We start from the raw sequence: 26,274 nt of genomic DNA on the forward strand, positions 1-26,274 counted from the left end.
CGCAACCGCTAACTTAATTTAATTTGTTTTTAATAATTTTACTACTCATTTACACTTTTTAATCTTACAATATCATGTTTATTAGAATTATTATTTATTTTTTTGAAAATACAATTTAAATAAAATGATCAAGAATTATAATTACTCTTAAAATAATCAATTATTTAGTTTAATATATTGATTTTTATTGTTATTGAAAAAATATATATTTTTAAAAAATACAATTTATACGAGTGAGGGCTAGACGGGGAAACCTGTTTCTTGTTGGGGGCGGGGTTGGGAGAACAATTATTAGCCCCAACCAAGTTTAGGGGCGGGTCCGGGTTTGGAAGGTGGGGTGGGTCTGGGTCTGCTTAAACCCTCTGACGCCTGCCCCGTTTCCATGTCTAGTGTCAAACTGGACTCTCTCACTGTTAGAGAAGTTTTGATGAAGAGGGACATGTAGTCTCTCTACTGTGGACTTGGCTATGAGGTGAGATTTGGCATTAATGAAGTGTTGTCTTTCTTTCAAAGGAAAAAGTCTATTGATACAAGCGTTATAGTGCGTGCAGTTGGCCGTTGGGAAAGGAAAAAGATCTTTAGTGAGGATGGCCTCACTCCTTTTTCTGACATGGATGTTTTACTTATAGATAAAATGGATTCGATGCGAAAGGTATATGTTATTTTCACGTCTCAAAGTGTCAACTCTGGTCCCCAAACTCATAATTCTACTCTAACTCCTATATAAGAGTGAGAATAGACCAGACCGGCCTACAAGGGCCTATAACCTAGCCTATTTAAGATCAGTTCAGGCCAGACCTATTTAATAAAAAGGTCAGGCTTAGGCTTTTTAAAAGGCCCATTTAATTAAATAGGTTAGGCTTAGGCTATTAAAAAAGCCTATGAAGCTTTATAGGTCGACATATGTTTTCATATCTATTAAAAATAGACTAAATATGTTGGTCTATATATGCATATATATTAGAAAAAAAAAAGCTAAATAGGCTGACTTATATATGCATGTATTAATGACTAAATAGGCCGACCTATATATGCATATATAGGTCGGCCTATAAGACTTCTTAAGCAATATGGATTGATTGAAAATCTTAATGATAAACAAGATTTTAAATAGTCTTTCTGGTCATAACAAACTTTTTAAAATGTCAGGTCAGACCAAACAAGAGAGCCTATAATAGGCCATAAGCTAGACTCGAGCCTTTTAAGTTTATCGTAGTCCAGGCTCAGGCTTTCTAAAGCCTAGCCTAACCTAGTCCTACAACTCATGTCGTGTCTTTTATTATATAGGCCACCTCGGTTGTACCTAGAGTTGACCAACTTCTTTCAGTCAATGTTGCTCTAACTGTGGAGGATCAACCTCAGTCTCTTACTGCCTCGATGAAGAGAGACTAGAATTGGGATTAAAGTCCCCTTTTGGAGGAATATTCTCTTAAATGAGCTCATATATCAGGGGTGGTGCTTAAGGATCGGCCCCCTCTCTTCTCGAATTGCCTGTCATACGGATTGCCTGGATTCCCTGCATTCCCGGGGAAGTTGTTGTTGCTATGTCAAAGGAGGATATGATCTACCTTCAAAATCTTGTTAAGGCGTAAAAAATATAACCTTTTTCTACGATTACCATTTACACTTATCAGGCTGCCTATTTGTTTTCAATTGTTCCTACTAACTATGGCGATGTTTTGGCCATAGGTTATCCTTCCAAGGAGAGGGATACTTGGAAGGAGAAGTGTGAGTCTATGGAACAATAATTTTCCAAGTTTCAGGAGGAGACATTTGCTCTCTTGGAAAATGTTTGTTGTGCCTATGATTTTCAAAAATAGGCAAAGATCCACAGTTTTCCTAGTGTTGAAGACCAAATGGCTCATGATGACCAGGTGGTTGAGCTGAAGAAGAGAATCAAGGAGTTCGTTCAGCAAACTCTAATTAATGTGCACGAGGCTTTCGACCAGGTGGTTGAACTAGAAAAGGGCTCCGCCCAGACATCTCAATTTCTCGCACAAAACTGGACCATTTCAAAGGTGGGGCTTTGGTAGATAGATGGGGTGCAACATCTCAGATCGAGGAGACTTTTTCTTCTTTTTTCTATAATGTTAACAGGGCATTGTGTCTTTGCAAAGATTCCTGCGCATTATATATTTTATTTCTTCTATGTGGTCCTCTGGTCCATCATATGAGTTCATGACTTTTGGGCTTTAAATCAATCGATGGGTTATGTTCTTGTTAAATCAGGACTTTCTTATCTTTCTAGACCTTTGAATTTATTTGCCACATGTGCGTTACTAACATTTGGCATGTCTACTAAACTCTTTGGTCCTGATCGGGCAAACGACACCAAAGGTTCGTTGTTACTAGCTCCGATTGGGAAGAGTTTGTGTCATCCTCCAGCATCACTTGGAACCGTCCCCAGCCAAAGGTAGGGTTCTTGTCTCTGCCTTCAGGTTTTCCTAGTTTGGGGTGGATTTTTTCGGGCTCCACTATCTACGCTCTTGAAGTGGCTAGTTCCTAAAAGGGGGTGCCACAACTACGCTTGAACTGCGTCCACCAAATGAGGAATCTACCTCGGAAAAGAGGATTATGCCATCTCGCGAAGGGTTAAAAGAACTTTTGCACTTGTAATGTTTCACATATTTATTAAATTAATTATTGAATATTGCGTAAAACTTTACAAAATACTTATCTTGCCGATAATATTGCAAAGGGCGTGAATTTTGCTTCTCTTTGATCCTCTCTTCTACTGATTGTATAACCGAGGGTTATTAGTACTGTAGAAGCGTATATCGATTGAATTTACTTTACAAGGATGTGTCTTAGACACAATGGGTGCAACCCTCCTCTTTAGATACCCGGTGACTATGTCTGTCTCATAAAGTGTCTCGTCCATGTACCTTAGTTCAAGGAACATTATTGTGCGACTAATGTCTTTGTAACTATCTTTCCTTTCTATGGTTGTATAGGCCATTTCATCGTCTTTGAGTGAATGATATCGATTGTCTCTTATGAATGATGAGTGAGTTGTTTATCCCTTTTATTTATTTACCTTGGGGTCAACGTTGGTTTCTATTGATCCTCTGAAATTTAGTTAATGGTGTGTTCAAAACGGAGGTCGAAGAGCACCTTCACGAATCCTACATGGCTAACTTTGATATGACTTTCTTCGAAATCGTTGTTGGAGAAGTGATTAAATTTCTTGAATGCGACTTTTATTATGCGTTCCTTTCCAGTCGGAATAGATTGAGCTTGATTTTCTTTCGTGCTATAATATCTCCATGGGAATTTGCAATGCCAAGGCGTTTAACTTGCTAAGATAGACCTAATGAGGACGTCTTTGATGGTGTCTCCACACGAAATTACCAAAAAGATGAGAACACATTTCCCTTGCCCACTCCTTTTCTATTAATGGTGTTATATTTGTTCTTTTGTGAGGGTAAGTCATTGAATCATAGAAGGCCAATGGATCTCCTCCATTATATGCAGTATGATATGATTAATGGAGATTTAATTACTCTATTGCATTAGGTCGAAAGTTGTTACGCGGATTTCGTTGTCTACGAGGTATCTCATATGCATTTTTCCAGCAATTGAGACTATGATAGCTAAAGGCAACTCCGTACTCAAGGTTGTGTTTGTCTTCTCAAGTCCTAGACATCCTAATGCCACTCAATCCTATTCTTAATTTAGTATCAATTCTTGTTTGGAAGAGGTGTTCCAATGACGAAACATTGTCGGATTTTGTCTTGTTATGGATCTCAATGGTGACAATTAATTAAGGTGGAATAAAATCAAAATATTTTAAAAAATCTCCTCATTGCTATGTATGAATTAATTGTATTCTTCTCTTGGCTCAGGTAGAGATTTGATTTTGGATCGAGGATAATCTATTTGTGTAATTTCCCCTGAATTAGGAGTTAATTCCCATAGAAGGCGCCAATATAGTTTGGGTCTTGAGATTAGAAACACATTAATTAAACCACTTCGTCTTTTTCAAACTCTCGTATTTGAGGGACTATGTATTAGAATAAGTTTGTTGGGCCCAAAAGTGGATAACCCATTAATAAGCAGCAAATGATGCAATACACAAACAATAAGAGATTTCCCAAGTAGGCCCATTGGTCGCCCAAAAGGGCCCACAACTGCCCAAGACGGCAACACGGATCACCCTGTTAGGCCTCCTAAACTAACTCAATTACCCATTTACTAGATGAATATGAGATATGACATATCTAATTAGTAAAAAAATTGAGAAAAGGTTTAGGGAAGAAAGTCATCTCCTCCATGATTCAAGGGAAACGAGTCATTCCTCTCCACATTTATGATGAGAGAAGTGGTAACCACTCTCTAGACCAGATTCAAGTATCCTCTATAAATACCTCATCCTTAAGGTTAAGAAAGTGATCCCCATTTTTTTAAAAAAGATTACGTGCAAAACTTCTCAAAATCCTATATGAGTTAGCCCTAAACACAATCATATACTCAAAAATAGTAAGACAACCCTTTAAACATAGAGATACCTTTATTATTATTTTTTAAAACGACGATTTACTAAGTATTAACTAACAAAAAAATGAAAATTTCTATAAGTAAAAAAAACACCATGACATGACGGCTAATACATGGGTGTGATGAAATAAAGTGTGTGGTTATCGAGATTCGAGTAATAGAGGAACAAAGCAGCCCTCAAAGGATCTGCACATCCTCTATGCCGAATCAACTAGAAGAGCCGACCAACCGATGGGTTTCCGCCATAACATCAGCATTGGCACAACAATGTTTAAAGTGGAAGGAGTCCTTAACACTTCAACGACCACCTAATAGTATTTGTTCACATTGTACAATTCAACTAACCGAAGTCCCCTTTAGTCCAGTTCATCAATTTTAAATTGATCTTTGGGACTGATATACAATACAATGTGGGATATTCACTGGTAATCCAAATAATTCACGATTTCACCGTCGCTAGACTCGCGACCATTCCTCCTTAGATAAAATTGGACGAAGTCATCGACTTGTTCCCTCCTTCGCTAGGAAGCTTATATTTATGCCTCAGCCAAGACAAGAAGAGACATTGGTTTCTGAACATGATCCTCACCCCCTATCGATTTTCCCTAAAAGGACAATTCTTGAGGAGTTGCTGGAAGAAGCTCTATCAAAAAATGAATCCCCATACACTCCTTTTATTTTGGAATCTCCAATCATAGAAATTATCTCTGATTCAAAATCCCCATTAGCAAAAGGAATTAAATGTAATTCAGGTTCCATTTTCCTTCTTGGAGGGGAAGAAACACTCATCTTAATAAAGATATAATAAATGCTAGAATGAAAAAGATTGAGTCAAGAAAAGGTACCTTGAAAACGAAAGAGAAGTCTGAAAGTCAAAACTTTGAAGCTTTGAATGTGTGATGACACCGTGACAGTTACTCCTGGAAAAACACTCTTAGAGAAGAGGGAAAGACTCAAAGAAAATAAGGGGAATTCAATCTAAAAGATTGCAAAAATTTATACAAATTTTGTCTATCTTTATATAGGCGAAGACAATCGGACAAATCGAATTAAAAGTAACAAGCAAGTGCACTTGAATACACGGTAAGCAACACCATGCCACTCTCAGCCTTTTCAGGTTACACATCAAAAGAAAAATGACGAATCATTTCAATGATGAAACTGCATTTAATGCTGATGTTCCCCATTACGCTTTGAGAAAACCAAAGCAATGCATGTCAGTTGGCGCATGGACAACCCTTCCTGAAGGCTGACAAAGACTGTTAAAAGACTCCCCTGACATCTAGAATACCTAACAAGTCCTTGGGGGAAACTATTCTATGTCGTCCAAAGGCCCAATAAGATAATGCCCATCATCCCTCCTGCTTAATTGAGCCCAAGGTGTAAATACCTTCACAAGGGGTTTTCAGATACACAACTTTTATTCTCCACTCTCACTATGATTATCTTGAACCCCAAACTGACTTGAGCGTTGGAGTGCTAACCATTTAGATACCCCTTCTTTGGTTAATCGTATCGAAGATTAGCCACGTATATTTGAGATCAACATCTCCAACTCAAGAGACATCATGATTGCAACCTACGTTCCAAGGTGTCACGTCAGTGAACTGCTTAGTTAGATAAAACAGAGTCGAAAAAGGCACCAATCTAAAAAGAACAAAGCTTTTATGAATTGATCAAACTATCGAAGATTAGCCCTTCGTATTATCAAAACATACTTGCCCAAAAAAACTCTATAATAAGCTTTATAAATACCTCAACCTATATAGCTTCTCAAAACCCTACCTGTATTAATCTTCAAACACATTTATATACTTCAAAACATTGAAACAACCTTCCAACACAAAACTTCCCCTATATTTTTTTTTAGCAAATACACATAGCATACAACCATTTACTAACTAGTTACCATAAAAAGTGAAAAGTTCTATAGTAAAAAAAAAAGCGCCATGACATGACGGCTAAGACATGGATGTGTAACGAAATGAAGTGTGCGATTGTCGAGATTCGAGTGTAGTACACCGCGAAGCACTGGATCTCCGGGGCGTAACAACTTCTGAACTCGATCACCGAACTCTCACTGCACTGCACTGAACTGCACTTCCCTTCTCTCTCTCCGATTCCCATTCCATGAATCTCTGCTAAACGTTCCACAGATCCATCATGGCCAACTTCCTCTCCCAGTTCCAAACCATCAAGAACTCTTCCGATCGCCTCGTCATTTCAGGTACTTCATTTCTTCCCTCTGCAACCTTAGATCTGATCTCGTTTTCTTCACGATCCATCTATCGTTACGATTATTTAGGGTTTTAGTTCAATTCAATTTCACTGCAATATTACGAATAACCGTGTTAGATAGGCTATATACTATAACTGTCAGTCATCTAGATTGAAATGATTGTGGTGTTCTTCTATTGATACTTGATTGAAATGATTGTCAGTGGAGGATGTGAGTGATTTGTGGCCAACTGTCAAGCCTGCATTTGAAGCGCGGTTGCCGTTTAAACGGGCGAGTTTGAATAACAAGGCGAGGAATGCTGTATTGGTTGAGAAGTTGCCGGCTGAGTTCATATTAACTACAGATTCGAGGCTTCGGAGCCGGTTCCCTCAGGAGCAGTTGTTGTTCTGGTTTCGAGAGCCGTATGCAACTGTCGTTCTTGTTACCTGTGAGGTAATGTGTGTTCCTGTTGATTGCTTTTTTTGGATTCTTGCAGAAGGTTGTAGTTTTTTGATAACTTCTGAGGTCAGATGGGGGAGATCCTCTGACTTTTGGCACAGTTTAATGTTTTCTGCTACAATGCAATTCATCTGCTTCTTATGGATGCTTTGGGATATAACTAAGCAATGCTAATTTTTGTGTTAATGTAAAGAACAGAAACATAAGTAAATAGGATTAGCTCCTATGAAGTGAAATATGACCACTCTTTAAAGTGAGAGCTAACTTAGAAGTCAGATTCAAATAATTATAGTGCAAAGCATATTGATCAGTGACTATTGTGTAATGGCGGCTATAGTGACACTATAGAGCTACTCCCTCTGTTCCAAATTATAAGTCATTTTGCCAAAAATGTTTGTCCCAAATTATAAGTCACTTTACGATCCCAATACATCATTAATGACTTTTTACCTAAACCCTCTACTATTTATTTCTCTTTCTTCTTTCAATTCTTTTAATTTCGCTTTCCAATGTAATTATTGAAGACCATTTTTCTAAGAGTAGTGCTATTTAGTACGAAACAATTTAAAGAAGAATGACAAGAATGCACACATGTCACTATTTTAGAGGTGCATTTTAAATTAATTTTAAATTTAATTTCCTTTTTAATAGAGATCATAGGGCTGTGGTGATAATGAATGGTTGAGATTTATTCTTGCATTTCTTATTTTCATGTTTTCTTACTAATAAGCATTTTCCTTTTTGTAAATTCATACATCATTTCACTTTTCCATAAAGTAATAATTGTATTTCTTAACTCGTGTAAAATGGCCTAAACGTCTTATAATTTGGGACGGAAGGAATATATTATAGTGGGATTTGAAAAAAAGCGATATTGTTCTGTGCTACGTTGTTTAGTATAAAATATTGTCAAATAGTGGCTATAACACTGATGCAAAGTGGAATTTAAGCAAACCACTATTTTCCGTGATCTGCTATTGACAACGTTGGTGTTCATGAATTAAGTATAACCACGGTACATTTCATAGATACAATTTGGTGTTCATGAATTAAGTATAACCACAGTGCATTTCATAGATACAATTTGAATTGTCTGAACCCAATTTATTAGCATCTCTAGTATAGATGCATTCTTGGGCTAGCACTTAACTTGTAGGCTTTAAGGAGAACTAGTTACTTGCATTGTATCGTTGCCTTTTTAGCATCGGGTAATGAGAGAGGGTGTTATTGTTATGCTTGACCAAGCTTTAAATATAGATCTTTAAGGTGAGATGGCATATAATAAGGGGAAACCTCGTTTTTGTAGTATTTACAGCCATGATAGTTACTTTAATGAATCAATTTTAGTTTGTAAGATTTTTTCTTAGTTTGTAAGGTTTGTAATTGTTGTTGGACTCGAAGAGTACATTTTAAATGCTATTTAGGTTAGCTATCTTCTTGGTTGTGGGGAAAATCAGTACTGATTTTTTGCTCATTTTTTTGGGGATTCTGCAAATGCTGGAATAGTAATTATTGGCAATATGATGATATATTCCATCATAAGGATCTTTATTTCATGCCGTTGATCTAGAATCCTATTGTCGATTTGCCATATTCTAGCAAAAATTCTATGCTGACTTTAGACCATTTGGGAAAAAAAATCTAAATCATCAATTATTGTTTCTTTAATAATTTTTGGTTTATAATTTTTTCATTGCTTCTGTTGCAGAATCTATTATGTAGTATAACTCTTATTTTCTCTTCCCAGGATCTTGATGAGTTTAAAACCATCCTTAAACCACGCTTGAAATTAATTGTTCAGAATGATGAAAGGGAGTGGTTTATTGTATTTGTATCTAAAGCTCATCCAGCTAATGACCAAGCAAACAAAATGGCAAAGAAAGTATATGCTAAACTTGAAGTTGATTTTAGCTCCAGAAAAAGAGAAAGGTAAACTTGCTAAATAGGACTTGTGACAACTGTACTCTCCCTACCCAACATAAATTAGAATGACTTGTTGTTGGTTGACAATTTTTCCAAATTATTTGTCTGTAGATTTTGTTAACATTTTTTTAAACACTACAGAATACAGTCAATGTACTTTTCTTGAGCAAGAATACAGTCAATGTACTTTTCTTGAGCAAGAATACAGTCAATGTATAGCAATCTTAACAATCATTTGTTTGCATACCGTTCTCGTTATTATAACACGACGTGGCAAAAGTTAGTAGAAAGTGGTTTCTTGAAAAAAAAGAGGAAAGAAAAATGAGAGGTAATATCTGAGAAAGGGATCTATTAAAGAAAGTGAAACAGTCTGTAACTGATTAATTGCTAACTGCAACAGTTCTATCACAATAATATCATTTACAGAAATATATCAACAAAACAGAGACTGATCTAACTAGCTCTAACAGATAACTGTTGCCGAAGCACATTAACAAAACAGAGACTAAACATACATGCAGAATAATCTGCCAATGGAGATTTGCAAGTTTAGTTTAATGGGTTAAGCTCATTATTGCTGTCAGTGAGATCATTCTTCCCTTGTTGTGTCCTTCACTCAACATAAAGGAAAGTCCATCAATACTGTGGAATCAACCGTCATCTGGTAATAACACATTTGAGTGGTTGAGAATTAGAAAAAAAGAGAAACGGTAAGAAGTGATTCATATTTTTCCTTCTCATTTGTTCCAAGGTACTTGTATAGCTGTAAGACTGGCGATGTTATATGGGGGTGTTGGGCAGTAAAAAGCAGCACTCAAATAAAATGAGCGTTGCATAGATGAAGATGTTGTGTTGGATTGGATGTGTGATAAGACTTGGATAAGATAGAATTCGAAATGACAACATTCGAGAGGTAGAGTTGAGGTAGCACCTATAGTAAAAAAGATGGTGTAAACCTGACTTAAGTGGTTTTGGCATGTAGAGAGAAGACCTGCCCGTTTTGTAGAAAGGAGAGCAGATCAAATATGGAATAATCAAATCACTAGAGGCAGATGAAGACCAAAAAAACTATAAGAGAGACTATCAAGAAAGGTCTCGAGATTAATGAGTTGGATAGAGACATGATATATGATAGAACGGTATGACATTGTTTGATCCATGTAGCTGACTCCACTTAGTGGGATAAGACTTGATTATTGTTGTACTCATTCCAAAGTAAATGTTTAGTTTAATTGCATTATTATTGATATTTGATAAAACCTTATTTTCTTCCCTTTTGATGCTTTGACAATGTAATCCTTGTTTAGATGCTGCAAATATGACATGCATTTCCCTGAAGCTAATTTTTGGGAAGATCTGGAATCAAAAATAATGGAATGCATCAGAAATACACTTGATAGGCGTGTACAATTTTATGAAGATGAGATACGGAAGCTCAGTGAACAGCGTCTCATGCCAGTCTGGAACTTCTGTAATTTTTTCATTTTGAAGGTCCATCCTTTTCTTATGAGTTGTGGACTTGAGAGTACGATAATTTGTTCTGAAAGCCCAACCTTTGTTTATTAATTTTCCGTTTCTACTAATTCTTGGAGATTGTGGCTTTTCGTAACAAATTTGTATTCTGTACTCAGGAAAGTTTGGCTTTTATGTTTGAAATGGCGCACCTTCATGAAGATGCCTTACGGGAATATGATGAACTAGAACTCTGCTATCTTGAAACAGGTGCATAACGGTTAATTTTCTTCTCTGTTGTTGTTATAGTCAAGATCTAGATGATGTTTAGATTGACAGTAATATGATTTAGACGCCTTTATGGAACATTAGATAGTGTTAGCAGACTGATCATTGAACAATGGAAATTGGTCAAACATATGATGGGTTTACTGCAGTTAACATGACTGGAAAGCAAAGAGACTTTGGTGGGGTAGACCATGGTGATGATCAGGCAGCAATTATTAATCCAGGAAACAAAGCATTGACGCAGATTGTCCAAGAGGATTCTTTTAGGGAGTTCGAATTCAGACAGTATCTGTTTGCCTGTCAATCAAAGGTTTGCCCTAGCTAAAGCACTCTTAAGTTATTTTACATGAAACATGTTACATATGTTAACAACCTAGTTGTAAAATAAACTTGATTGATGTATCTCGTGTCCTCTTTGTTGTTTATAAACTGGAATGCTTCTACTTGTAGAACTTATGATCTAAGATGGATTTTACAGATCTGCTGAATTTGTCCTCTTGCATTAAATCTAAATTCATTCATAATAATATGCATAGAATATTTTATGTCTTTGGTAAGTCATTTGTTTTTTTCATTATTTCCGTATTCCCCTGTTCAATCGCTTTATTAAAAGTTTAAGTCAGGACAGTCTGAAACAATTTTTATACTAAGACACTATTGAATTCCTGTAAATTTTTTTTCTCATTTATTCTTTTTGTTTAGTAAAACTTGATAGTTAATCATGTCATCTAAAATCTGGATGAATCTTTGTTCATGCACAAACAGTATTGTTGTATTTAACCATGTATAAATGCTGTATAATGAGTCTTTTCTGTTTTTATTTGAGAATATAACAACACAAACTTTATTATTTAAATAGCAGACCATGACCATCTGTCGGATAACCAGTGTATTTCGTACGTACTAACGTGTGCTTTTCTGACCATTTAAAAGGAATATATTATTAGAAGATTGAAATCTCCCGTTTTTGCTATGTGAAATGTTTAGTGAAAAGTAGGGGGGAAAACTTTCACTTTCATAAATCATAAGTGCCATCTCATTGAAAGTTTAAACAAAAATTTTAATGGTTAAAGTTCCTTCCATATTTTGGTTCTTAATTTTTTTTATTTATGGTCTTCATTGCTGATTTAGAGATTTTTTTATCTTCTAAAGTCGTAAATTGTAATGTCTTGGATTCTTTGAAAACTATGTAAATGAGTTCTCATTGACATTGAGTTTGTGCTGCTATCCCAAGGAATGCTTATTCAGATCCTTGTGACATTCAGCAACTACTTATTTGTTAAGCCTCCTAAGTTTTAATACTTTACTATCATTTTGCAGCTCTTATTCAAGCTAAATCGACCTATTGAGGTAGCATCACGAGGTTATTCGTTCATATTAAGCTTTTCAAAATCCTTGGCATTGAATGAGGTATTTTATTGTGTTGTTCGCAAGTGCTCACCTGTATATTCCTAAATTAGTTCAATTTGAACCGTATATTTATCTTTTGTTTGTCCGGCATTGACTTCTATATACTGTTTCTTCTCAGCGTATTCTTCCTTTTTGTATGCGTGAAGTCTGGGTGGTAACTGCTTGCTTGGCTTTAATTGAAGCAACCACTTCCAACTATAGTGATGGACTTGTGGCACCTGACGCAGAGAAGGAGTTCTTTTGTCTTCTTGGTGACCTATATTCTTTAGCCAGAGTTAAGGTGAAATGCTTGTTTCATGAAGTCATTAAATAGACAGTCTATCTATTTTGGTTTGATGATGACTTAAATCCACCACTGAGTTGTAAATGGAGTTGAATTAAAGACATCATTTTTCTCCTTTTTTCCCTTCCGTATTTTGTTTGCTTGGGTTATTACTGAATATATTGATATTATGTGCCATACCAATGTTAACTAATGTTGCTTAATGATTTTTACATATATTGGCAGTTCATGAGGCTAGCATATTTAATTGGGTATGGTACTGATATAGAAAGAAGTCCTGTCAACAGGTACCCTTTCATACATGGGAATCAAGTATATTCTGCATTTTCATAATCTGATCAATTTTGATTCCTTTCATGAATTTTGTAGTTCAGCCAGTTACATCATGTTTGGTTTTATTCTCCTTGTTTGATATCATGTTTGGTTTTATCCTCCTTGTTTTATAGTTTTTTCTTCTATTTCGAGCAGTGCTTCCCTCAGCTTGCTACCTTGGCCTAAGCCAGCTGTTTGGCCTTCAGTCCCTACTGATGCATCAGCAGAGGTGCTTGAGAAAGAAAAGGTAATGTATAATTATTATAACGAGTATGTCATCACCGAATTTCCCCCCTACCCAACTGATGTTTTTTAGTTTTAGATAAAAGAATGTTCATACTTGTATAATGTTTTTTTAACGCCTTCTGTTAAATATTTCAGTTGAATGTTACCAGTGTGATTATAAGCAATTGATGATATAGTTCTCCCATCTGGAGATGAAATAAATACTATATAAGTTATAATTTATAACAATCACTGTATTTTTTTTACTGACCTGCCTGGCTTTCATCAGTTAGCAAAACAATTTTCATCAATGCGTTGGAGAATATATCATAGCTAACAAATTGTTGAAATTTGAAATTGAAAGATTCTTTCCTTAAAAAAATCCTTACATTTTGCCTCAGCCAGAATATATCATAGCTAACAAATCGTTGAAATTTGAAATCGAAAGATTCTTTCCTTAAAAATCCTTACATTTTGCCTCAGCCAAAGTCACCAAGAACAGCATACCTATCTAGTCATGAAAATGCTTCAATTTTGCTTTTTTCACAATATATTCACTTAATTATTGGTTAGAGGCTCTTGGCCATTTTTTTATATCCTTTATAAAGCAATTTACTTAAATTAACAGGAGAGGAAAAAGTTCTTGTTGCTCTTCATAGAATTTGAAGTTTACTTTAAAAGAGGAAGATATTTTTTATGCATATGGAGCCGGTTGGGCACATATTGTATGTTTCAGTATTATTGTTTTAATTTCTCCTCTGGGTTTTATCCATTAAATATTTAGCTAACATTATGTGGTTATATCTCGGCAGTTGATTCTCCAAACAACTCCTAGAATCAAGCACTTTGGTATCCAGAGGAAACCCCTGCCCCTTGAACCAACTGTGCTACTACGAGAGGCTAACAGGCGGAGGGCTTCACTTTCCGCTGGAAATGTGTTTGAAATGTTTGACAGTCGCCAGGGTCCGATGGAAGGGTAATGAAATGCTATATACTTCTCGAGATGGAATCACTTACAGTAGACTGTTTTAAAATCCTATAATTTCTGTTTCAATTTGGGTTTTTATCAATCTGATTTATATGCTGACAGATCAGGTTTTGATTCACCTCCCAAGATGTCACCACAAAAAGTACTCTCAAATTCGATGACACGCACTAATTCTTCTCCGGGAAACTTTGATGGCTCAATTGGCCGACCTATGAGGCTTGCTGAGATTTATATAGCTGCCGAACATGCTTTAAAGCAAACAATTTCTAATCTTGGGATGTTAAAATCATTATCATCATCTGAGGAGTTTGAGGTATCATCATGGGCCAATATCCATGCCTTTGGTTGTGTACTTTATCATTTTTCTCCCTTATGAGTTACATCTAATGTTCTTTGTGTTCGTTTCTTGTTATGGGCAGAAAAAATATCTAGAACTAACTAAAGGTGCTGCTGACAATTACCACCGTTCCTGGTGGAAAAGACATGGAGTTGTCCTTGATGGTGAGATAGCTGCTGTTGCCTTTAAACATGGACATTTTGACCAAGCTGCAAAGTCATATGAGAAGGTTTGTGCACTGTATAATGGGGAAGGATGGCAGGACTTGTTAGCCGAGGTCCTTCCCATTCTAGCAGAGTGTCAAAACATTCTTAATGATCAAGCTGGCTACTTGCTATCCTGTGTGCGACTACTTTCTCTTGAAGATGGATTATTTTTGACGAAGGAGCGTCAAGCTTTTCAAGCAGAACTGATTCGTCTTGCTCATAGTGAAATGAAAGACCCTGTACCTCTTGATGTATCATCCTTAATTACATTTTCTGGAAATCCTGGTCCTCCATTAGAGTTATGCGACAGGGATCCTGGTATCCTTTCAGTAACTGTCTGTAGTGGTTTTCCAGATGATATAACTCTTGACTCAATCAGTCTTACATTAATGGCAACATATAATGCAGACGAAGGTGTAAAGGTATTTGTTGTTGGGTGTTATTTGTCTAAAATCAATAGGTGCACGGGAAATTTATGGCTTATAATTATTTCCCTGAATAACTCAACTTTTTAATTTTGTTAGGCATTGAAGAGTTCTACAGCTATTGTGTTACACCCTGGACGGAATACTATTACCTTGGATCTACCTCCTCAGAAACCAGGATCATATGTTCTTGGAGTTCTTACTGGGCAAATTGGGCAGTTGAGGTTTAGATCTCATGGTGTTTCAAAAGTTGGTCCTGCAGAGAGTGATGATGTTATGAGTTATGAAAAGCCAGCTAAACCTATTTTGAAGGTAACCTCTATTCTAGCACTATGAAAAGGAATGTGATGATTCAATAGAAGATATGGAGTCTGTTCATATGAACATGTTCCTCCCTTTGATGTTTTCCTCTTGATCTTTCCTATTTAACTTTAATTTTCTTTAGGATTTTGGTAGATATATTTCTACCATTTGTTTTCGTTAGTACTTTTTATCTTGTATCAACAAAATAAGTTAATGTCTATGTTGTCAATAGCACGCTATAGAGGAATAGCGTAGCGGTGGTAGGGTTTGGCACAATGCTATTGGTATAAATTTCAATCTGAACCCTTCGAAGATTAATGTTATGTTCTTGCTCACAAATAATTCTTCTGTTCTTCCCACTTTTAGTTCAGTTCTATTTTATTCTTCTCTGCTTAAGTTTTTATTACTCTACACGTTAGGTTCTTTAACTATAAGTATGATGATCTCTTTAATTTTGTGCATTAGTCAGTTTTTGAGTATTTATATTTACTTTATGCACTTATTTTTAGTCTTTGCAATAGTGGCAATCCCGCTTTCCGCTATGGCATTTTAAGGGGTCGGTACTCCGCAACACTATATGAGATTAACAACACAGGTTAATGTCAAATATCTAAGATTGTCTTATCTATTTTTAGGTTTCCAAACCTAGAGCACTTGTGGATCTTGATGCTGCTGTTTCATCTGCTTTATTAATAAATGAACATCAATGGGTTGGTATTTTAGTTCGACCCTTAAATTACTCCCTCAAGGCTGCTGTCTTGCATATTGATACTGGTCCAGGATTGGAGATTGAAGATACAAACATAGTTGAGATGGAAAGCTATGCTGGTGTATCTGACAATGATGAGGACGTGGTGCAGAAAGATGGTGCTCAAATAGAATCTTTGGATTCTGAGAAAAAGTTTGAACGATCAACTCTTCGTGAGGGTAAAATAGTGTTTCCGAATTGGGCAAGCGACACTCCTTCTATACTCTGGGTTCTAGTTCGTGCCATCAGTGACACACTCAACAGAGGCTCATCTTCAGGTTGAGACGGTGATAGAAAATCTTATTGGTATTCACGTTATTTATATTAAATCTTATGTACTTATTTATTTTAGTTGTTCTTTTCAGTCACAACAAGGAGAGAGAGTATTGTAGATGGAATGAGAACAATAGCTCTAAAACTTGAATTTGGAGCATTCCACAATCAGATATTTGAAAGGTTTTTTCATTTCCATCAGTCTTATATGTTAATCATCATAAAGATACATCTCTGAAGCTCCCCACGTCTCGTTTTTACTTTATTGTTTCTTCTGCCATTATGTACTTTATAATATTTTACCTTGTTATCCAGGACCCTAGCAGTGCATTTTACACATCCTCTCTATGTGAGGACACATGTTACTGATAAATGCAATGATGGTACCTTGCTTCTGCAGGTATGGGTCCTTATTTTCATAATTATATAATGGGTTACATATGTTTTTGGTCCCTACAAAATTACCAATTTTGAATTTTAGTCCTAATAAAAAAAAGTTGTGTTTTAGTCCCTACAAAATTAGTTATGCACGTAGTTTTAGTCCCTGTAGAAGGACTAAAACGTCATGCAAATCCAAATTTATAAGGACTAAAACATGACTTTTTTTATAGGGGCTAAAAGTCAAAACTTGAAATATTTATAGGGGGCAAAAACATATTTAAGCCTTATTTAATTAACACTTGATTATGAACAATACTATCTATTTTATATGCATAGACACCATATATAATTTAAACACTTTTCCTTCTAGTGCTTTCTGTGCTAAAATTGGAAATGAAAAATGCACTGACTTTTTACATATGAAAGAGCTAATGATCACTCTTTCTTGAGAAAAAAAATTTGACTGATTGAATTTGTAAATCTGAATGGAGTTTTCATATCCCTCACAATCATCAGAAACAAAATGTATTTTCAGCATTGAGTTTTACACGCCTCTATGCAAATAGCTTAATATTGAGATTGTTGGTTGGTTTATGATGCGAGGTATCAAAACCTCTATTACCATGCGTTTGGGATTTAGGTTATTTTATCCTCATTCCTTCTAAATAAAATTTCAACATAAAGTGGTTATGCATTGTTCACCCACCAAGCACAAAGGTCTCTTGTATGTGGGGCATGTCAAACATGAAACAGCTCTAGCTTCTGAAATGGTTTATGAATACATTCAATTGCAATAATATACCAAAAGTGTAAACTGATATAAATTCATTATACTTGTTTGAAAACTTTTATGCATCAGTAAACGTTTTTAACGATATTTTGTCATGTATGCAATTACCACTAAAATTGGCCAAATACATCCCTGCTGTCCTTTAAGTTTGATGTTTGTAATTAGTTGGTCCTTTAAGTTTTTTCTTGTAATGAGTTAAACAGTTAGTCCTTTTAAACAAATTCTGTTATAAAAAAAGCTGATTTGTCCGTTATTTATATGACTTGATGTTTGTACATCAATGGACTAAACCCACCATTCTTGCCACATAGCGTAAATAATGAGCACACTAGTTTTTTTGTAACAAATGTGTTTAATAAGTTAACAATGTCAATATTTACAAACTAAAATGACGAACTTGTTACAAAATAAACGTGAAAACTAACTCGTTACCAACATTTAACTTAAATGACCACAAGATATATTTGACCACTAAAATTTAGATGACCATCTTTTATATATTATTTTATTTCTTTTGGTTGATAAGCACCCACTGGTTCATGTGACTTCTAGGTAATACTTCACTCTGAAATAAAGGCTACATTGACCATATACGATGCTTGGCTTGATCTTCAAAACGGATTTGTTCATTCTGGACAAACTCAGGGTAGACCTACTTCAAGCTTCTTCCCACTAATCATATCTCCCACTTCCAAAGCAGGAATTTTGTTTAGTATCTTCCTTGACAAGACAAATGCAGAAGGTAATTGTATTTGGCCCGAGATCAATGAAACAATGTTATTGTTGCTTTTTAATATACCACCCAATAATTTGACCAGTCCCCCTAAATATCACATTATGCAAAATTCAGAATTTGGTTATCATAATAAGAACCTAGCGGGTCTTTACATTTAACTGGAAGTTCATTTCTATAATTCTATCCTTTTTCAGAGGTTTCTTGTTGGTTAACTTATTCTTATTCAAGTTTAATGATTTGTGACCAGCTGTTGCCGTCAATATTTTGTCTAAATGTTTTTCCTGTCAAGATTATCAATTCCTTATTAAACACTAATGATGTAGTTTCCTGTTTTTTATTTTCTGAGTGTGTATGGAAATTGTTCCTGTGTCTTAACCTTCAGTTCATATTAAACACTAAACAGTTTCCTGTTTTTTATTATTAGTTGCACTGGCACTGTTGATGAGTAGTTTTGATATGACCATGTCAGTACAAACATTTTTGTTTATCATGTTTTCCTTTACTGAGATTTACCCATCAAGAATGAGGGGCATGCCAAAAGACTGTTGTTCTTTTGTCATGAATTTTTTATAACCCCATTTTTTTTTGTTTAAACTGATATGTTTATAGCTAAGAATTTATGCTTTTTTCTAAATTGATAACCTTAGTCATAGCCGATTTGCCCATGGCACACCTTGTTGTTCCAATATAACTACTATTTACCTGTGAAAATAACTATAGCATGCTTTTTGGCTTTTTACTATTAATAAGCGGGTTTGATTTTTTTTATATAAATAAATTGCAGAAGACATAGAGAAACCAGAAAGCATATTAAATATTAAATATGGAATTTCTGGTGATAGAACAATTGGAGCCCATCCTCCTTTTATAAATGAATCTACTGGAGTTGATGGTGGTAGACAGGAGCTGATCTTCAAGAGTGTAATTGTTTTGCAAAGGCCTGTGCTTGATCCATGCCTAGCTGTTGGTTTTCTTCCTCTCCCTTCAGATGGCCTGAGAGTTGGACAGCTAATTAAGATGCAATGGAGGGTGGAAAGGTTGAAGGATTTGAATGAGAAAGAAGTTTCTGCACAGAATGTAAGTACCCCCAAAACAGACGAAGAATATTTGCCACTTCATCATTTTTATGGTATCTTAGACTCATTTCTATTGTGGATTTTGAACTTCCAACTTCAATGATTTTATTTGCATAATTTCATTTCTAATTTCTCGGTGAAGTGAACATAGTCACTTCCTTTCGGTGCCCCTCCGTAGGATCTAACGGCAGGATGCTTGAACAATCTTTGACGGTGGATATTTGACAGCATTCTTTTTATTTGTTTGGGTATAAGTTTAGTGGACAGTAAGTAAAGGTTTTCATTTCTTTTGAAAAGAGAGGAATGCTTTTTCAGGGTGAAAGCAATTATTTTTTTCATACTTGTTTGTGAAGCAACTGAGCCAACGACGATGATAGAAAGTAATATCTCTTTGCTGGGGGGACAACAAACAATGAAAGAAAGAAAATTTGTATGGATCTTTCATTGGAACGTCCTTGTTCGATGGACTTAGTTTGTCTATTATATTAATAATAATCGTTCTTTTAGCTGTTGGATCTATCCTTAATTCTCTTAATTTTTCCAAATATGGGTAACAAATCTCTTGCTTTTCCTTTTTGTTCTTTAAAAACTTCATTTGTCCAACTCTTCCCAAACAGCAAAGCGTACATGATTGTTCTTCTAGAACGATGTCAACACATTAATGTCTCTCTGTATTTTCTTTGGAGAAACAGGAGAAAAATTAGTTAAATATCTGGTTTCTGAAGAGTTGCTTCAGTTCTGAATCAAGATTAGTGTTGGACAAGTATTGTGCAATTCTTGTTTACTATTCCTGTATTCTGTTTGATGCTATAATTGTTTCAAAATTTGACAGGACGAGGTGCTGTATGAGGTAAATGCGAATTCTGGAAATTGGATGATTGCTGGAAGGAAAAGAGGGCATGTATCTCTCTCCAAAAATCAAGGTATATCCATCTAGAGCACAATTTGCATCAGGATATGTCCTGCAGGAACTACCTGTAATATGCTAATGCTTTTATTGGTATTTGAATTTCTTTCTTATCATGATAGGTGCAAGGATAATTATCACTGTATTATGCATGCCACTAGTTGCTGGTTATGTGCGTCCTCCTCTACTCGGGTTGCCAGAAATTGACGAGGCAAATATAAGGTGCAAACCTTCTGGGCCACATCTAGTTTGTGTTTTGCCACCAACACTCAGCTCATCCTTCTGCATTCCAGTTAATTCATGATCTTACACGGTGTTTCTACTCGAAGCATGATATTGAGATTGTTCCATAGACAGTTTGAATTTTTTTCTAGTTTCATTGAGAAATAGGAAAGTGTATTCTTCAACTTATCATTACATGAAAAATCTCTTTTAGTTAGATATGTGTTGCTTAAGTATTCTGAATCAGTGTGTTGGCACTCTGGTTTATCATGTACAGTAGAATTTTGTGCTCTTCCTTGTACGATAGATAAAGAAACCATATCATTAGTGTCTCATTATACTATAAATGATAAAAATTGGTTGGAATCATAAACATTTGAGTTTTACATTCTTTTTTAAACTTGTAAATAATTATTACATGATAATGATTTTTCATATGTCAGCAATCACTCGACTTATATAATTTTATTCCCCAACAATGTTGCTGACTGGCTTTCGTTATTTTCTCTTCCAATTTTTTCCAGCAAGTATTCATATCTGATGACCTCGTATATTAGTAAATTTAATTATTTTTTCTCATGACGTCATTTATAAAATATCTAGTGAGTTTTAATTTTTTTAATAACTATTTTTTGGGTATGGTCTTTAAAGACTATTTTATTCTTTTGTTACATTTTTTCGAAGAGCTTAAAGGTAGTGCACTGTCAGTGTAAAATTTCTACACGTTCAGTGCATCACAACCCTTAAAAATAATTACTTTATGTGATTTAAAGAAAAAGTCAAACGTTTACAAAAATTAACGGTTTAAATTTTACTGAAAGTGTAAAACTGCTTTACACTGTGTCGGTGTATTTTCATTAAATCCGTTTTCGAATAGTACTTTTGAAAATGTTTATTTTTTAATGAGACCAAGTAAATTAACTAGTGTCAAAAAAAATTTAAATCAACTACAATTTTTTATGTTTCTTAACAAGTGTCGATTTAACTATTGTTTGTAAACAAGATAGGTGGGAGAATAAATTCGGCGGGGAGAATAAATTCGGCAGGCAAATCTTAGCAAACAATTTGTCCAATACACTCCATGATGTGGTACTCGCAAGCCCCTATGGAAACTCGGAATTATCCTTTCGCATTCAAATACAACAAATCTCTTTATAAAAATGTACTCTCATCCAAGTAAAAATATATTGAAATTCAGATTCCAATCTCTGAATGCACCTCTATCCAAGAATAAAATTACCTATTATGCCTGGGTGTATGTGATGACAAAGGGGGTGGATTTGGATTTTAATATTAGAACAAAACCCATGATCGAATTACCTATTCTGCTTGTGTGTATGTGATGACAAAGAGGTGAATTCGGATTTTAATATTCGAACAAAACCCATAAGTAAGTATTGTCTGAGTGTGTAATTCATAACAAAAGGGTTAATCCGGATTTTGATATTTGGACAAACCCCGGAAATGAATGGTACATATTGTTAAGATTAGTATTTCATAACAAATAGGGTGAATATGAATTTCAATATCCGAACAAACCCCTATACCAAATTCTAAGTATTGTTTGGGTGTGTATTTCGTAACAGATGGGTTGAAACCAGTATTATTCAGACAAACTCTGAACAATATTATGAACCCTTGAACAATATTATGAACCATACGTTATTCAATCAATAAACCATACACCTAAGTCATTCATAACTAAGAATAAATTTTCATAACTAATGCGTAAATCAAACATCAGTTATACATAATTCAACCATTCAAAATATTTGCATCAAAATTCAAATAAAAATATAACTACTGAGTATATCTAACGCACTTGTTCCCCCGGCCTCATATACTTCAATGCATTTCGTGTCTTTGATAATATTGCCTATAAAGTGACCCTCTTAAGAGTGCCTTTCTGAAGCTCTCCTCTAGCTATGACATCTGTCCTAATAGCAAAAATACAATGACATATATGCAATACACCCACGACATAGTTCGCCTTTGTTTGTTCCTCTTCTAGTAACTCCTGATGAGTTAGGGAGACCTCGTTATGGCTCTAGTTTCATGTAAGGATAAGACACTCTATACCGTTGAATGTAATCATATATCATACTCCATGGATGGGAGATAACACGTTACGTACATCCTTTGGCACTAGATGCTTATGGTAGCCCGCAAATATCATATCAATATCTCTGCGGAGGACAATGACAGGAGCAACAAATATGGGATCCCTATGTATACCATGCAACTACCGTAGTGCTTGCTCAAGTAGATGTAGGTACATAAGTCGAGACCCAGAAGGCAGTCATTTAAAGTACTAGGATATCACCTTCAAGGGTCGTGTCTGACGGTGTTCACCGTATGGTGTGAACAAATATCATCAGGTAGGATACACTCAAGAGCATGTTAGGATGACTCGGTCGCTAAATTTCCTCTGAGTGGTATAATCAAGCACGCACGTGGAGGCGAATCATCATTGTAGTCTTCAACATAGTCCCAACGGTGATACATGGAAAATGCTGAAGGATCCATGCTTGAAAAAATGACTCTGATGAAATATTTGTAAGGATGTAACACAAGTATTATGAAATTAATATCAGTAAGGGTGTAAATAAATTACCTGAAATAGATAGTTACTTCATGTCATCTGTCTCGTCTTTCATAAACTACCTTCATCTAACTTGGAGTAAATGTAAACCCAATAAGATGTCTCCAATTGTACTCGTGAATCCTCCCCAAGTCCATGAAGTATTTAATATAGACAACGTCGACATAGGCCACACTTTTGTCCAAGAATATGTCCGTCCCAACCAAAATCTGGAAGTATGTCCTCAATGCACATACTCTATGATAGGAAACCTATGCATCATCACCCACAACATCCACCACTGCATTCAGGTGGTCAATATAGTTTTCCACCAGGAATGAAAATTTACATGACATTCTCTAGTGTCTTCTATCTCCCTTTGGGCTTTACCCGATAAACTCCTAATCGTGAGACTATAAGTTTGACTGCCTCATGAATAAAAATTATAGAGTGATCCAACAATCTTCCTGTCATCGGAAGATGTAGCAGGCACAATACATCATTAAGAGTTAGAATCATCTCAGCGATAGGAAGATGAAATGACGATGTCTCTACGTGCCATCTCTCAACAAATAGAGACAATATACCATGGTCAACATAACTATATCCAGTTCACACATCATATTTAACATCATATTTTGCATGCATATTTTCACACATCATATTTTGCACGCAAGGTTTCTCCATATAATACTATCTAGACAAATCCCCGACTTATCTATAAACCTTATTTCACATTCATACTTTTAATGTAGCGTGTATTTGAATAACATTATCCAGACAAATCCATGAATCAACTAATAATCAAGTTCAAACATCATATTTTGCACACATGGTGCATATGGATAACATTATCAAATCAAACCCCTGACTTAATAGAAACATGTTATTCGAATAACAATGCATTGTTTTAACATACATAAGTCAAATATTTTTAACACAAAAAACAAGATATTATACATGATTGTAAATTTTCTTAATATACATAAGTCGACTAATAAAACAAGATATCCATCTGACACTCCTTAGAAAAATGTAATAAATCATAACTCAAAATATTTACAAAATTGCAAATGGCCTATAACTACTGAGTCTGGTGCACACCCCTGTTCCTTCGGTGCCTCAAATACTAAAGTGCACACCGTGCCTCTCATGACATTGCCTGTATGGTTTCCAACTAGGGGGTCTTTCTGAAACATTCCTCTATTGGTGGAAAAACCGCTAATAGTGACGATACGAAGGCATTTGGGTAAGATATTCATGTCATGGTCCGCCTTAGCCATTTCCTCCTCTAAGATCTCTAAATGAGTTGACCTTGAGGGATCCCCGTCTGGTGTTTGCGACATATACAGGTGGAACAATGTGTAATACCATTGTACGTAACAGTATAACGTACTATATGGAATAGCAGTTGGGACACTACATACATCCTCCAGTACCAAATACTCATGGTAGTACACTAATATCTAATCAATATCTCTAAGATACACTATGGAAGGCACAAATAATTAGGCGCCCCTTGGGATATCATGCAAATACTCGAACTAAGAAATGACCCCATTTTTTGATATTGCTATTGGTCATACACATACATACACTTACCAAACCCAACAAAGAAATTTTATCTTGAGAGTTTTATACACTACTAATAATAAATGGTCGTTGTAATGTTTTCGTCATTTTTATGCAATTCTCACATACTGCGCTTCTATATTAGAAAAAACACTTCATATTAATAATGTATCTTATTATAAATCAAATATTAATGATGATAGTCATTTTTCTAATTTTTTAAGAGTTTAATGGTAGTACACTGTCAGTGTTAAAAAAGATTACACATACATCTAATTAAAATATTTTAAAGTAACACATCATAAAAGTATTTTTAAATTTACAGTGTGACTTGGCGCTTTACATGATCGTCATTGATTGACAGTCTAAAAATAATTTACCCTCTCAGTGCACCATCATTTTTCTCATTTTTTAATGCTATACTTACTACGACGTTAAATTTCTCCAAAAAAGAAAAAAATTAAGTTTTATGATTATATGAAATTGATTTGTTCATATTCACCCGATTCAACCATATAGAAAATGTCACTGATTGAATTTTTGATATCAAAGGCATGCTGTTATATTATTTGTCAAAACATAACGTCATCCTAATTATATCGAAGCTTTAAAATTAAGAACAAGAAGAAGGACACGTATGAAACCCATCATATTCTATTTTCCAGAAATAATTTGTAACAAGCTGATGCAGGATACAAAATAAAAACTAAAATGGAAGGTCCCACCGAGAATTGAACTCGGGTTACTAGATTCAGAGTCTAATGTCCTAACCGCTAGACCATGGGACCCTGTTGTTTTTCAGGTTACAGTAATGTTATATATTAAAACAATAACGGTATACTTTATAGAAATAAAATTTTTATTTAACCTTTTATTTTACGAGTAAACCACCAAATCTGTTCATAAATTTATAAAATGCTTTTAAATATAGATCCATAAAATTTTATAAATTTCACAAAAGTTTTCAATTGTCAAATTTCATTCACATTAATCCTTCAATAATAATGTTAGAGACTAAATTTGACAATAAGAGACTTTGTGAAATATTGATAAAATAAAAGTTATGGGAATTCTATTTTGTGATAGCCTCCACACAAAGAGAGATAACTTCAGTCAAAGAAGTTTACTCCTCGCAAAATCAAAGAAGACCTCTTAGTACTAGAATCTGACATCAACATACTAAAAAATTGTTACCATTTTTTTTTCACTAAGTCTATATCTATTCATTTTGTTTCCATCTAAACCGTTCAATCAAAGTTGATTTAAATAATAATGTTCTTTAATTTTGTTTTGATGATGATATAATGTAACATAAAAAGTTATTATCTAATATGTGTTACATACATAGAAAGCAATTAAATAGATTATAAGTAATCTATCTTTGGTAAAGAGTAAGAAAATTTTGCTTTTAATAAATGATTATTTAGTCTTAAGATGAATGAAAGATATCATATGACATACTGATTGTTTGGTCTCAAGATGAATTTGAAATATATTGTCTGAAATATTGATGTGGTCTCAAAATAAATCTGAAAGATGTCATCTGACACATTGATCGTCAAACATCATGGTATAGTATTTGATAAAGTATTATTTGGGCACATGTTATTAAGACTTCACTCTCTTTTCTTTTAGTAGGTGCTTTCAACGTTATTCATTCTT

The 26,274-nt window shown here is 34.8% G+C and overlaps 1 protein-coding gene and 1 non-coding gene across 2 annotated transcripts; one reads left to right on the forward strand and one right to left on the reverse strand.

Moving 5' to 3' along the window:
• Window positions 1-6,391: 6,391 nt before the first annotated feature.
• Window positions 6,392-20,898, forward strand: LOC131653661 (trafficking protein particle complex II-specific subunit 130 homolog). The gene is made up of 21 exons (XM_058923914.1): window positions 6,392-6,724; window positions 6,939-7,168; window positions 8,922-9,103; window positions 10,405-10,588; window positions 10,729-10,819; window positions 10,987-11,147; window positions 12,158-12,247; window positions 12,366-12,527; window positions 12,756-12,817; window positions 12,999-13,089; window positions 13,880-14,043; window positions 14,158-14,368; window positions 14,475-15,020; window positions 15,123-15,335; window positions 15,962-16,352; window positions 16,440-16,530; window positions 16,663-16,747; window positions 18,071-18,260; window positions 19,039-19,331; window positions 20,163-20,253; window positions 20,360-20,898. Exons 1-21 carry the CDS (start codon window positions 6,661-6,663, stop codon window positions 20,539-20,541), a joined length of 3,774 nt encoding a protein of 1,257 aa, XP_058779897.1. The 5' UTR covers window positions 6,392-6,660; the 3' UTR covers window positions 20,542-20,898.
• Window positions 20,899-25,328: 4,430 nt separating this feature from the next.
• TRNAQ-CUG (transfer RNA glutamine (anticodon CUG)) lies at window positions 25,329-25,400 on the reverse strand. The gene has a single exon. It is a non-coding gene; the product is annotated as a tRNA-Gln (tRNA).
• Window positions 25,401-26,274: the final 874 nt, after the last annotated feature.

Source organism: Vicia villosa, linkage group LG2 (assembly GCF_029867415.1).
Source record: "Vicia villosa cultivar HV-30 ecotype Madison, WI linkage group LG2, Vvil1.0, whole genome shotgun sequence".
Classification (NCBI taxonomy): Eukaryota; Viridiplantae; Streptophyta; class Magnoliopsida; order Fabales; family Fabaceae; genus Vicia; species Vicia villosa.